This window comes from Onychomys torridus, chromosome 10, assembly GCF_903995425.1.
Source record: "Onychomys torridus chromosome 10, mOncTor1.1, whole genome shotgun sequence".
NCBI lineage: Eukaryota > Metazoa > Chordata > Mammalia > Rodentia > Cricetidae > Onychomys > Onychomys torridus.
Genome location: NC_050452.1, coordinates 76160603 through 76174303, shown reverse-complemented (window position 1 = coordinate 76174303; position 13701 = coordinate 76160603). Strand labels below are relative to the sequence as shown.

The 13701-nt window shown below is 39.3% G+C and overlaps 1 protein-coding gene across 6 annotated transcripts in view; it reads left to right on the top strand.

Moving 5' to 3' along the window:
• Nucleotides 1-13701, top strand: part of Arhgap24 (Rho GTPase activating protein 24) — a 399402-nt gene that overhangs the window by 358952 nt on the left and 26749 nt on the right. For all 6 annotated transcript variants that reach the window (XM_036201559.1, XM_036201560.1, XM_036201562.1 and 3 more), the window contains one exon: nucleotides 8336-8543. In XM_036201559.1, the coding sequence (XP_036057452.1) occupies nucleotides 8336-8543 (208 nt within the window). The remainder of the gene's footprint in view (nucleotides 1-8335; nucleotides 8544-13701) is intronic.

Genomic DNA, 13701 nt, shown 5'->3' with positions numbered 1-13701 from the left:
GAAAGTTTGCACAGTCCTGACAATACCAGGATCTGCCTGCTAGTAGGGCTGTAGTTAGCAGAGGAACCAGAAAAAAAATTTTCCTCTTTGCTGAGCATATGATCTGGTGACCAGATGGGACAGAAATGCTACAATAACCAATAGCAGAGACCTGGAGCAACAATTAGGAAGTGTGATCTGTCTGTATCATCAGAAAGCAAGGACTATTTTATTTTTATGTTTTTTTTTTTTTTAAATAGAAATTAGTAGCACACCTCATTTCATTTTGTGGAATTATTCACTTGTTATGTTTAATTGGGGAGATGGAATGTTTTTGTTTTATGCATGATTAGTTCATTCTGCAAATGTTTGTAGAAAACTTTTGTCTCATCCATGTTGACCTTATGCTCCAAGGATCTGAGACAGCATATGTCCCACGGGGATGGTGGTGCATATACTGAACATTACAAATTTAAAAACCCCAAATTTGAAATGTTTTAGTGGCAATATGATTCCACAGTAGAAACTTTCATACCATGAAAATCTCTTAAGTGTAAAATTTTTTAAAATACTATATAAAATGAGCCTCAGCTTATGTGTAAAGATGTACTGAGACATTGGTGAACTCTGTGTTTAACCTTGGGACCCTTTGCTAAAATATCTCACTATGTATGCAAATAGCTTCAAATATAAAAATATCTGAAATCAGAACCGTTCTGGCCCACAAATTTCAGACAAGGAATACTTAGTCTGTATGGAACTTGAAGTAGCTAGAGCTGAGTCTAGTTCAGTCCTTGCCTATATGCCACCATCAGACACTTATTGACATATCCCTAGCTCTGTCATGTACTTTAATAACTATTAGAAGCATATGTATATAGAAGATTTTATAAATATTAAAAAGATATATTAGATGCTATACCCATTTAATATTTATAAAATCAGAATAAATACTCATAAATAATTTGTCTCATTAATTTATTAACTTTATTATTGCAAAAGCACAATTTTCTTGTAATTTCTAGTACAGACATGCATCTAAATATATCAATAAGTTAAGGAATCAAAGAAGAAACTTAACATCAGCTAAAACTGTGAATTGAACATTGCAATTCCTACCTACTAAAAGATGTCATGAAGAGATATGTTGTACCAGGTTTAAGGAGCAACCTGTAATTAGTTGAGGAAATTCTAGAAATGGAGTGAATCTGAAGCAGTGCTTCATGGGTACTGTGCAAACAGTTGTTGACTGAATGATCCATAAATAGGCAGAGGTCAGGTTTTGGAGAGTTTATTGCATGAAAGGATTCGTTGACAAAGACTGGCCAGTGGACTCCATTGGAAGGCAAGAAGCAGGACAACGCCAAGACCTGATTTAAAAACTGCAAGGAACAGCATGGTTCAGCTGTTTCTATGAACTGAAACACTCATTCCTGAATGGGAGAGTCTCAGAAGACTCAGAAGCAATGGGAACCTTTAAGGTTGAGGAAATTCATGAAACTTCCAAATCTCAGAGCTAAGAATGTTATGACTCATGAGGCCCTTGTGGGGAAGAGGACCATGGGTGGCAGAGCAGCCTGAAAGTTGGGCTGATAGTTTTAAGGATGCAACTTTCATGAGTTCTCACCCATACTGGGTGGGCCTTACGTGATGCAGGCTCCTTAGACACACCCAGGGTCCTGGAAGCAGCACCCCCCATCAGCTCCTATAAGCAACTGCAAGAGTGATTTCAATTTTTGCTGGTGCCCTATAGGGAGTTAACAGATGTTTGCTGTTGTCCCCTCAGAAAAAAGAAGTCAAGGAACAATTACTGTGACTGTGTTTGTGTGGGTTCGGAACACTGGGCAGTGTTTGTGTGGGTTATAAACACTGTGGCAGTGTTTGTGTAGACTGGGAACACTGGTCTTCAGAAACACATGCACGACATGGTGTCTAATCCAATGTGGCCATAAGGAGTTTAGAGGTAAAAACTGAGAGAATTGGATGTGTGAAGAAGTAGAGAAACTAGCTTGACTCTCAGACCAAACTTCAGTGAGATAGGAGGATACTTGGGACCAGCAGATAAAATTAAAATTATGGGAGAGTCAAGGGAGATTCAAGAAAGATTGATTTAGCTCATTTTAAATTTGTCATATTTGTAACCAGTTATAAGTTACAGTGGTTCATACTCGCAACCCTTTTAGTCAGGAGTGGGTTGGGATGGGGTGGGGGATAAGAAGACCACAGGTTTGAGGTCAGCCAGGGTTGCATAACAAGATCGTCTCAAAAGAGAGGGAGGGCCGTGTGAAAAGGTTTTGAGGTATCGGAATTAAAAGGGTCAAAAGGGCTCTTACATCTCAGAGCTCATTGAGACAGTCCAACCTGAGGTAGAAGCCTAGGAAGAGCTGCCATCTGTGGGACCACAGTGGGCCCCACCAAGAAGACGCAGCAGGTAAAATGAACAGAGCTGAGAACAGAGATCAGACAACCACTGTGTTGGGGAAAGGTCACTGAGGACATGGGGGTGTCTGAGAGGCTAGAATCCTGAGAATGAAGAGGGCCAGGGGGAGAGGGACCAAGATTTAGCAACTCAGAAAGTGTTGGCAACTGTAGGAAAATGCCAAGTTTCATACAGGGACGGGGCCAGATGTCAAATGGTGATGGACAAGTAGACAGAGGGTGGCAACAGAGCTTGTTACACTGAGGAGGTGGGGATCAAGGGAGAAGGTGGGACACAACAAGACACAGAGAGTCCAATTAAGGGTTAAGAAGGGTGCTGGTTGAATATATTTATCTGATCACATCCTCTCTGTGGGTAACTGCCCCTCCATCCTAGGAATAGAAACCCATGTGAAGGAGGGAAGGGTGTCTCAAGGCACAGTTGACACACCTTCTTCCTCACAGAGAATAAGTTCATATGTATGATTTGCTTTTTCAGTCCAGTGAAGAGTCTACTCCCAGGAGAGGCTTTAGGAGGCCGTCAGTGTCCTTCCAGGGAATAAGCTGAGCATACCAGCATCACCCAGATTAGAAAGGGCAGTATTATTGGGGAGTGAATCTTCACTGGGACTCTAAAATGACCATCCCTGGGGCTCTCTGCTTGACTCATACACAGAAAATATTCTAGTTAATAATCTACTAATTAATGTGTTCTTCCCACCATGCTGCTAGGACATGCACAAACTTGGTTCTTTCTTGTTAATTTTAATATTTGAAATTGTCCCCCAAAGGAAATTTTAAATCAGACAATGTTTATTATTATTGTTGCTGTTATAGTACATTTTCCCACCAGTGATTTCTCTCAGGAAGTTCATTCTTACGCAGGAAGCAGAGCGTGCCTACCACGGGAATCAGAGAAGGTGGGTCCAATCTATTCCAGAGCTGTTAATGAGGCTCCTGTTCCTAGTGACGGTCTTTACCCTCGTTTGCAAGTTCCACAGCAGAAAACTAGCATTTGCCCACAGGGATTACACATCACATGGGAGTGTCTACATGCTTTATCTCTTTACATGGCTTATTGTGCAAGAGTGTATGTTTCTTGCAACAGAGATGGAAATCCTCACTGAAATGTCAAAGGTCTTTCTATATGTTTTTTCTTTTTGTTCTGTTATCTCACCCAACTTATTTATTCTCAGTGTTCTAAACCCCTTCCCCCTTAGTGTGGTGAGATGGACTGAGGTCAGGGAATAGGAAACAGAGGGCTTCTTTCCCACACTCTTTTTGGCAATTACCACACAGAGTAGCATTGCATAAGAAACTGTGACTCTGAGATCCCTCAGCTGTGAACAAATAGACCTCACTGTCGACTAATTTGGTCACCTCTTGACAAGTTCTTGGGTAAGTCATCTGGAGTGCAGCAGTGGAGGTGGTGCCTGCCTCCTGGGTACTGTGAGATGAAATGAGAGAACGTGGACAAATACCTGGTAAAATGCCTGACACAGAAAGTGTGCGGCTTTGCTCACATTCTGATACTTTAAATGATCAGAAAATGAAGACTCATGACAAGTGTGATTAAAGGGGAAGGTGACTGACACTTGGGGATGAGCAAAGATTTCACCGAGAATGATCTGGACAGGAAGTCACTCCTTTCTGTCACTGGAGCTCTGGCCTGAACAAGTTATTGAATTTCTCTGAGCCCATTTCCCCACACATGAATAAGGAATATAATAGTTGTTCTACATATCTTATGGAAATAAAGAAGATATGCCAAGGACTTAGTATATGATATGTAATAAACTTAAATGTCTTGCTATGCTTTCTAACATAAAGACAAGCCTACAAGCTCAAAGAATTCAAAGTAAAACACATCCAAGGTAGACCAGCTCTCCTTTTAACATCTCCTAAATCTAAGAACTTGAAGGCATAATTTTACTCTATTGTTGAATAAAACTCCATCCCAAGAGTGTGGTTCACATTTGTCATGTACATAGGAGTTGATTGGGAACAGCTTTCCTGGGGTTTCTCCTGGATTTGGAGAGAAAGCTTCTGTTGCACATTTATCAAGATGTATCTAATGTCTAGAGTAAAACCTCAGACACAAAGTTTACTCTTCAGTATTGACACTTGATATTTAAACGACCTAGCAGTGCCTTGAAAGGCTATTTTCTGAATTTTGACAGGATAACATCAAAGCATCAAACTTAACATTTGTTTTTCAAAGAAACTCACAGAAAAAGAGACCATATTCTCTACTCATGAGTAGTCTGCAAATCTTGTTTTAAAGCATTAGACTATCTCCAAAGGGATCACATCAATGGGTTAAAAGTTTGCTTTGTTGTAACTTATAGAAAATGTGGGGCTAATGGTTTATTGGCCCTTTAAACAAATGGAGAGTTGTTTGTCTCATATTTGAAAACTACCTGGAGGAAGATGCTGCTGTCATTAGGTTCAGGATTTCACCTTCAGCTTCTTTGTTACTCATTCAGCCTGTGCCTGGTCATTGTAGCCTACTGGTCAGAGCTGGCTCTTACAAAGACTGGTATGATAGCAGGCTTCAAGATGGAAATAGTATTCCATTGACAGCAGTAATAGAATAATGATGTAAACAGGTAAAGTAGTTAGGAATAAATGTAACCAAAGAGGTAAAGGATCTCCACAATGGAAACTATGAAACAATGATAGCACCATTAATATGAAAATGTCCATACTACCTAAGTGATCCACAGTTTAATGCAACCCATTCAGTTTCCTCACAGAACTGAAAAGAAGTTAATTTTAACGTTTATACAGAACCACCACAAACAATAGCAAAATCTTGTGCCTTAAAGCAAAAGATTTACACTACCCACCTTCACAATAAGCCTGTAGTAATCAAAAAAGAAGGTATTGGCTGGCAAAATTAGACATTCAAGTATGCAGAAGAATGAAACCTGATCCTTATGCCTCACCAGCTACAAAGATGGTCACGGATTGAATTGAAGACTTAAATGTAGTTAGTACTCCAAATAGTGAGACTATAAGAAGAAAATGCAGGGAAACACTTAGGGACATTGGCATGGAAATACTTTTTCTGTCTAAGATGTTTAAAGCACAGAGAACAAAACTAAAAGACAGAAAAGTGCAGTTGCATAAACTATAAAGATTTTATGTAGAAAAGAAACAACAGAGTGAGAAGACAAGAATGCAGAATGGGAGAAAATGTTTGCAAACTATACATTTGAAAAAGGGACACACACACTCAGAAAACTGCATTGCAAAACAAAACTAGATTTTTTTGAGACAGGGTTTCTCCATGTAGTTTTGGTGCCTGTCCTGGATCTTGCTCTGTTGACCAGGCTGGCCTTGAACTCACAGAGATCCACCTGGTTCTGCCTCTCAAGTGCTGGGATTAAAGGCATGCACCACCACCACCCACCTAGATTTTTTTAATGTGTTATAAACATATAGACAGTTCTAAAAATGACTAATTGTCAATAGATATATTTGAAAAGGCTCAGTCTCATCAATCTTCAGGAAAATACAAAACAAAACCACAATCTTACCCCAGTAAGAATGGTTGTATCAAAAATCCAGGGGCCTGGGAATTTAGCTCAGTGGTAGAGTGCTTGCCTAGCAAGCACAAGGCCCTGGGTTTGGTCCTCAGCTCTGAAAAAAAAATCCAGAAAAGTGCTGACCAAAATAAAGGGAAAGTCTAGCCCTTGCACAGGTTGGTGTGGATATAACTTTGTATAGATATTATGATAATTCAGAGGTTTCTCAAAAAGTTAAAAATAAATCATGTAATGTATCAGTTTTATATATATATATATATATATATGATATATATATATATCATATATATATATATATATATATATATATATATATATCCAACAGAAATTAGCATGCTCATGTTTACTATAGTACCATATACCATAGTAAAACCACCAATGTCCATCAACTAGTTAATTCAAAAAATGTGGTACATACAGAAAGGAATACTATTTAGCCATAAAAACATAAAATCCTGCTCTTTGTAAAAGATGGATGGAACCAGAAATAATTACGTTAACTGAAACAAAACAACACAAGAAGTCCAATATTATATAATATCATTCATGTATAGACTCTGAAACCGTTGATCTCTTAGAAGTCAAGAACAGAATGGTGAATACCAGAGGCTGAAAAAAACTTGGAAGGAGCAAGCGATAGAGAGGACCATGAAACATAATGTATTATTGCTAGATAGTAGCAAGATGTCTGGTATGCTGTTGAGTGCAGGTGACAGTCACCTAGAAAAAAACACAGAATCAGATGACCAGTGTGGTGCACGCCCTAATCCCAGAACTCGGGAGGCAGAGGCAGATGGTCCTCCAAGACTGAGGCCAGCCTGGTCTACATAAGGAGTTCCAGGTCAGCCACAGTTACACAGAGAAACGCTGTCTCAAAAAAAACAAAAACAAAAACAAAACCACAAATAAATAAGTAGAAAGAAAGAAGAAAGAAAGGAAGGAAGGAAGGAAGGAAGGAAGGAAGGAAGAAAGGAAGGAAGGAAGAAAGAAAGAAAGAAAGAAAGAAAGAAAGAAAGAAAGAAAGGAGAAAGAGACTCAAAGGAAGGATAAGCCCCAGAAGGAAGGCTTTAAGGTTTTAATTACAGTATGACAAGTGTTGGTGAGAACCGTACACATTTTATTTAAACATTAAATAGTATGTGGTGTATTAAAGCATCACATGGTGCCATGCAAATATGTATACTTTTACCTTTCTGTATCAGATTAATATTTATTTTTAAAAATCCGGTGATGACTTTGATGTCTAAAGAGTAAGTTCTATGTCCGATCATAGTTTGCCACTTCATTAGTTATTATTGGTAATTCTTGATCCTATGAGAGTTGTGATTCCTTGCTTCTCGTAGTCAATATCAGTTATCATCGCTACCCAGTGTCTGCGGCCTTCCTTTTGATAGCTGTGCCTCACTCTTCTCCACTTCCAGCTGATTAGAAAAGGCAGAAGAAGGAAGGGGTTAGCTGACAAATCTAGCTAGAACTCTTCCCACAGAGAAAACCGAACATCCACAAGAGCTCTTCCAGCACTTCAGCTCTCCCCGGGCTGCGGTATAGGATGTGGCTGATGTGCTGCAAGCGAAGTGGGAGAGGTACTTTATTTCCTAGCTTCTAAAGCAGGAATGTCAAGAGAAAACAGGAGTGTGAATGGTTGCTGGATTATTGAACAGTGTTTGCCACACCATTATCCAGGAACTGCTTATTCTAAACTCAGCAAAGGAAGCTACATCACCTTATCATGGACTTCGGTGTCTCCTGCCCCTGAAAATGTCACTTCCTAATTCTGTTTTCCTAAAATCAGTGTGTGAACTCCATCTGTGGCAGATATGATATATGATACAAGGTATGGAATTGTTTTGTGTGTTGCTACCATTTCCACAAGGCTAACACTCTCTTTAATAGTAAGATGTTAAAAAAAAAAAAAAAAAAAAAAAAAAAAAAAAAAAGCAAGATGTTCTATTGCCTGGAATGTGATGATTCTGCATTATGAGTCGATAAATAAATACATTGTTAACAGATGGGAGCAGAGCCATCTGTTGTTATTATCAAATCCTTGACTTAATGGCTGCTGAATATCCCCCCCCCCATTCTTCTTGGGACTTACACAATTTTAACGCATGTCATTTACTTTCCTTCCCCTTCCATGAAACTCGTATGAACTTCCAGTTCCCTTTTTATCTAAGCGTAAATACCCCAGGAAGGGGTGGCAGAGGGAAACCCCATCTACTGGACAAGTATATGAGGTGCATTTGGTGGTATACCTATGGGAAATAGCAAACATCAGATACTCATGACCGTTTCAACCCGTGTCCTTTACAACGAGTTTGAAAAGAAGACAGCAATGAGTGAAGAGAAAATAGGAATCTCAGTTTTGCTGTGATCTCTTCTTTTTCCAGGTATATTTGGACAGAAACTGGAAGACACTGTCCGATATGAAAAGAGATATGGGAACCGGCTGGCGCCCATGCTGGTGGAGCAGTGTGTGGACTTCATCCGACAGCGGGGGCTGAAGGAAGAGGGCCTTTTCCGACTGCCTGGCCAGGCCAACCTTGTCAAGGAGCTTCAGGATGCGTTCGACTGTGGAGAGAAGCCCTCCTTTGACAGGTACAAGAACAGGTCATGGCTTGACTGACCATCCCTCAAGAGACTGGGCAAAGGGATGCCCACAGCTGAGTGTCTAACAGTTGATGGGGTAGACATGTAGAGAGTAGATTATAAATTTGACAGCACAGTTTAGGATTAATTTTACTAAGTAACAAAGAAATAATTGTGGCACTTTCTGTTGTCGTTCTCTGCCATTCACTTTGCCTCATCTTCAAACATTATTACTCACTGCTGACCTCCATACTAGAGTTCAAACTATGTTAGCCTTTGGTATTGGGAAGATAAATCTGTTGTTGTCTTTTTAAAAGTATTTTTTTCTTTCAGTTAAGGGATATTTTAAAAAGTGAGAGGTAGATATAAAGGTGTCGGCAATATAATTTCAATAATAATATTATATTGAAGAATGTATAGCTCTGCCTTGGTCTGGAATATATTCAGGAAGCCAAGAAGGAGAAGTACAGTATCATGAAATTTGAAAATAGTCAAACTTCTAGACAAGAAACTATTAAATATCCTTAAGAGAACTTCACTGTTGATATTTTGTGAGTGATCTCCTTCTTTCACTTTAAAATTTAATAGAAAAATCATCTTTTATCTTAATATCATTTGCTTTATATGGCAGAAACTTTTACATTCTGAAAGCAGAAACATGCCCCTTTATTCCAACCTATCTGAAGACAGAATTTCCTCACTAGTACCTTCTATCAGTACCCCAAAGTCTCACATGAGTGCAACTAGACACAGGACAGACAAGATGTTAAAGCCTGTGGTAAAGGGAGTGTCACTGAAAGTGTGCTCACACCAAGAACACAGGACCCACTCTCTGCGATGTTCAGCAGCCTTTACTGTCCTGCCCCAAAGGTCCAAACAATGATCATAGTGCCAGCAGCACATATGGGTGCATAAACTCTAATATCAACAACAGTGCACTTCGTTATGGTCAGCCTAAGATAATTGAACAATAATTTTTTTTAAAGATTTATTTTTAATTATGTATATACATGTGTATCTGTGTAAGAGAATATACACATGTGAGTTCAGGTTCATGTGAAGTCCAAAAGGGCATGTAATATCCCCTGTTGATGGAGTTACTTGTAGTTATAAGCCACCCATCATGGGTGCTAGAAACCAAACCCTGGTGCTCTGCAAAAGCAGGATATGTTCTTAAGTCTCTCCTTTCCACAGTTTTATTCCTAGAAGTCAAATAGATATGTGAAGCCTTAAATAAAAAATTGTTTATTATTGATTTTTATAATAGTAAATCTATTCTCCCCAACAGATGATTAATGAAATAATGGTTCATTTGATACAAAAATATTATGCAGATCTTAAAATTGGTGGGGAATGCTGATTTCATGTTAACACACTTTGCTTAAGTTTCTGTTGGTACAACAATGTCTGAGAAAACAAATTTCAAAAGAAGGCTGGTTTGGATCACACACTTTGGAGATGTCAGTCAGTGTGTGATGGGATGATGCCTCATATGCCTGAGAAAAGAAGCATGTAATGATGGGGAGGGCAGAACACAACTGCCCATCTCATGGCTGAGACACAACAGACAGAGAAGGAATGAGCCCAGGTCTGTCCTCTGTCCCTTTCAAGGGCAAACTCCCAATAATGAGATTTCCCACTAGACCCTACCATTCAAAGTTTCTATCACCTCCAAATAATGACAAGCAGGAGCATTTGGAGGCATGTATCTCCATTTCCCAAAATTAGCACATAGTAACAAATGGAAAAACAAATTAAGATCCGTTACTTGATTTAAATCCTTCCTTTCCACAATGATTTTATAGATAACTTATAAAACTTTACATTTGCCCTTTGAGAGAGAAATATTAAGTATGAAGATAAATGATTTCAATACTAGCATCTAAGGATAGATTTCAAGGCTGTCCATATGCTGTGTCTAGGACAGTCTGTGTCTACATCTATACTCTGAAGATGAGCAGCAGTTACATGGAGAGCTATAACCACACCATAAAAATTGCAGCTCAGCTGTGTATGTTTTTAGCATTGAATTACAGAGAAATCTGATGTAGTAGACTGTTACATGTACATGATGAAAAAACTAACTTCCTCTGCAATGAATTTCATAAGACAATAATAAATTTCACATCCTTTTCAAATTTTTTATATGGGCTTTACACATATATGCTGGTAAGATTTTAGCCTATTTAAGAAAATAATACTGCCATTGATATGATAGCTACTATTTTTTGTCACCCTAATGTGTTTTAGAATCTCCATGGAAACCAAGCTCTGGACATGTAGGTGAGAGAGTTTGTAGATCTTGTTAACTGGGATGGGAAGAAGAGTTACCCTAAGTGTGGGTGACATCATTCCACAGCCAGGGATCCCAGCATAAATGGCAAGGAGAAATCAAGTTACTTCCTGACAGTGAATGTGGACAGAATGTGACCTTCTTCTCCATGCTCCTGCCCATACCATCCTGTCCATAATGAACTGTACCCTTGAGCTGTTAGCCAAAATAAATCCTTCCTCTGCTTGGGTTCATTAGACATTTTGTTGCAGCCAAAACTGAAAAAAATAGCTAATGCCACAAGCTTTTGTTATTTAGTTTTTTTATAGCAAATTTTTGCTAATATGGGAGTCTAGAATGATATTTTGTATAATCTAGGACATTCGTAAGAATGAATATTCCCTTTAACACATGGTTTCCAAGTTCTCACCAACTATTGGCATATAATGAAATATAGTATAACCTTTATGTAAACTATGATCTTATACAAAGTGTATGTGTTTTTGTATGAAGCACATCATGTATAAACACACTGAGAAAATATAACACAAGATGTGCTCTGCCAAAAGGATCTATGAGATGTTAAGTCTTTAGAAGTTTTATCAAGCTAGGTGGTGGTGGTGCACACCTTTAATCCCAGCACTTGGGAGGCAGAGGCAGGTGGATCTCTGTGAGTTCGAGGCCAGTGTGGTCTACGAAAATAGTTCCAAGACAGCCAGAACTGTTACACAGAGAAACCCTGTCTTGAAAACAAACAAACAAAAAGAAGTTTTATCCAGGGCTCTTCTACCCACACATGACATTTTGGATTCACCTTCGTTGTCTTAGAATTTCACTGAAGTGATACCAAATTCAAGGTAACATGATGGATCACGGTATCCACCACTACATAACAAATCATGCTGGATTTGGGGTTGGGAGTTAAAATGTCAACATCTTCAGATTTTCCTTTTGGGCAGTGCTTGTCAGAGATATCCCATTTCTACTCCCCAGGGTATTGGTTGCAATTTAGTGTAGCTGTGGTATCCACAAGAGCTTTAATAAATAAAGCTAGATGCCATCGATGGTCTGGCCAGAATCCCTGATGGCTGGTTGATCTGCTCTTTGAAGTTGTGTATCCTTGGGGGCTTCACCCTTTATCCAGTGTTGTGATTCTTTTCATGGCAGCTTAGGTCTTGTGGAAACCACAGGGACTCAGCCCACAACCTGACAGAGTAACATGCACTGAATATTATTAGGCAAAAGCAAATCAAGGCCTACCATACTCAGATTAAAGAGAATATGAAATAATGAATTTACCTCCTGATAGAAGCTGTGGAATGGAAATGTAGACATGGGATCAATTACCCACAGTCCTCTTGGGAGACAATATGAAACATTCATCCAGCACATAACTCTGGAGGGCCTTCTGTCTCAGACATTGTTCTAGGCTGAAATGGCAGACAGGGTCTACCCTCTTCTGGAGTTCTCATCTATAGTGGTGGAAGATAATCAGTGCACAGCAAATATATAGATGCTTCTGCACAGTGATGAGAGCATGATGATTCCTATATATGGAAAGTTCTGGATGCAACTGATTTTAGAAGGAGGAGAGGAATTCCTAGATCCGTGAGCTGAGTAGGAAGTAACAGAAGCAGTATGTCTGTGGTCAAACATGATTGTAAGCTGCATTGCCCCACAAGTGTCAAAAGGATGGTGCGGGTGTTTGAACGTAATTGGCAACCAAAAGCTCATAAGAAGTGCCACTGTCAGGAGGTGTGGCTTTGATGGAAAGGGAGTGGTTTTGTTGGAGGAAGTTTGTCACTGTGGGGATGGGCTTAGAAGTCTCATATATATACTCAAGCTACACCCACCCAGTGTCTCAGTCCACTTCCTGTTGCCTGCACAAGATGTAGAACTCTCAGCTACAGGTACAGCACCATGTCTGCCTACACAGTGCCATGTCCCATCATGATAATAATGGACTAAACCTTTGAAACTATAAGCCAGCCCCAATTAAATATTTTTCTTTATAAGAGTTGCCATGGTCATGGTGTCTCTTCACAGCAATAGAAACTCTAAGACAGATAGAAAGGTTATTTTTCCAGAACACAACACTCTACCACTCCAAGTGGAGTGTTCTGCCTCATCTACACTTCAAGTTAACTGGTTAGGTTTGGTATTTTACATACAGAAGTCTTAATAGATTGCATTAAGAGGTGGAGAGAATTGTCAGGGAATGTGTACTATTTGAAATTAATCGAGACAAGTTTCACCCACACATACACACCCAGGAAATGATAATAGGGAAGGGGGTGTGTGCCTGCACACAGGCTTGTGTTTGAAAAACTTTCTCGTAATATTAAACAAATAAGAGAATGTAATGAAAGCTGCAGAAATTCATCATGTGTTAGTCAGAGTGCTCTAAAGGAACAGAATTGATGCAATGAATATATATTAAAGGGATTTATTAGACTTTACTACAGGATGAAGTCAGGGTTGTCCAACAGTGGCTGTGTCACACGAGAGAAACTGAGAACCTGGTCATTGTTCAGTCCTTGAGGCTGGATGTCTCAGTGATCGCACTGAATGCCTGGAGGGTTCCTGGAGAATGTTGTACTCAGTCAACATTGGAATCCTGAAGAAGTTGCTTCTAAGATCAGAGAAGGAAGGCTGTAGGAACAAGTAGATTGATGTACCCTCAAGACAGAGGCAGGAGGACAAAAGCAGTTTCCTTCTTCTGTCAGAAGTCACTCATGTGGCTCTTCCTGCTTCAAACATTCTGACTGAGAAAATCCCTCACAGGAGAGCAATATGTGCTTTCGTTGTTTCCAGATTCAGTTGACTACCAAGACTCACCATTAGTGTAGGATATTAAATTAAAATTAATATTAAAAATCTAAATGAATAAACATT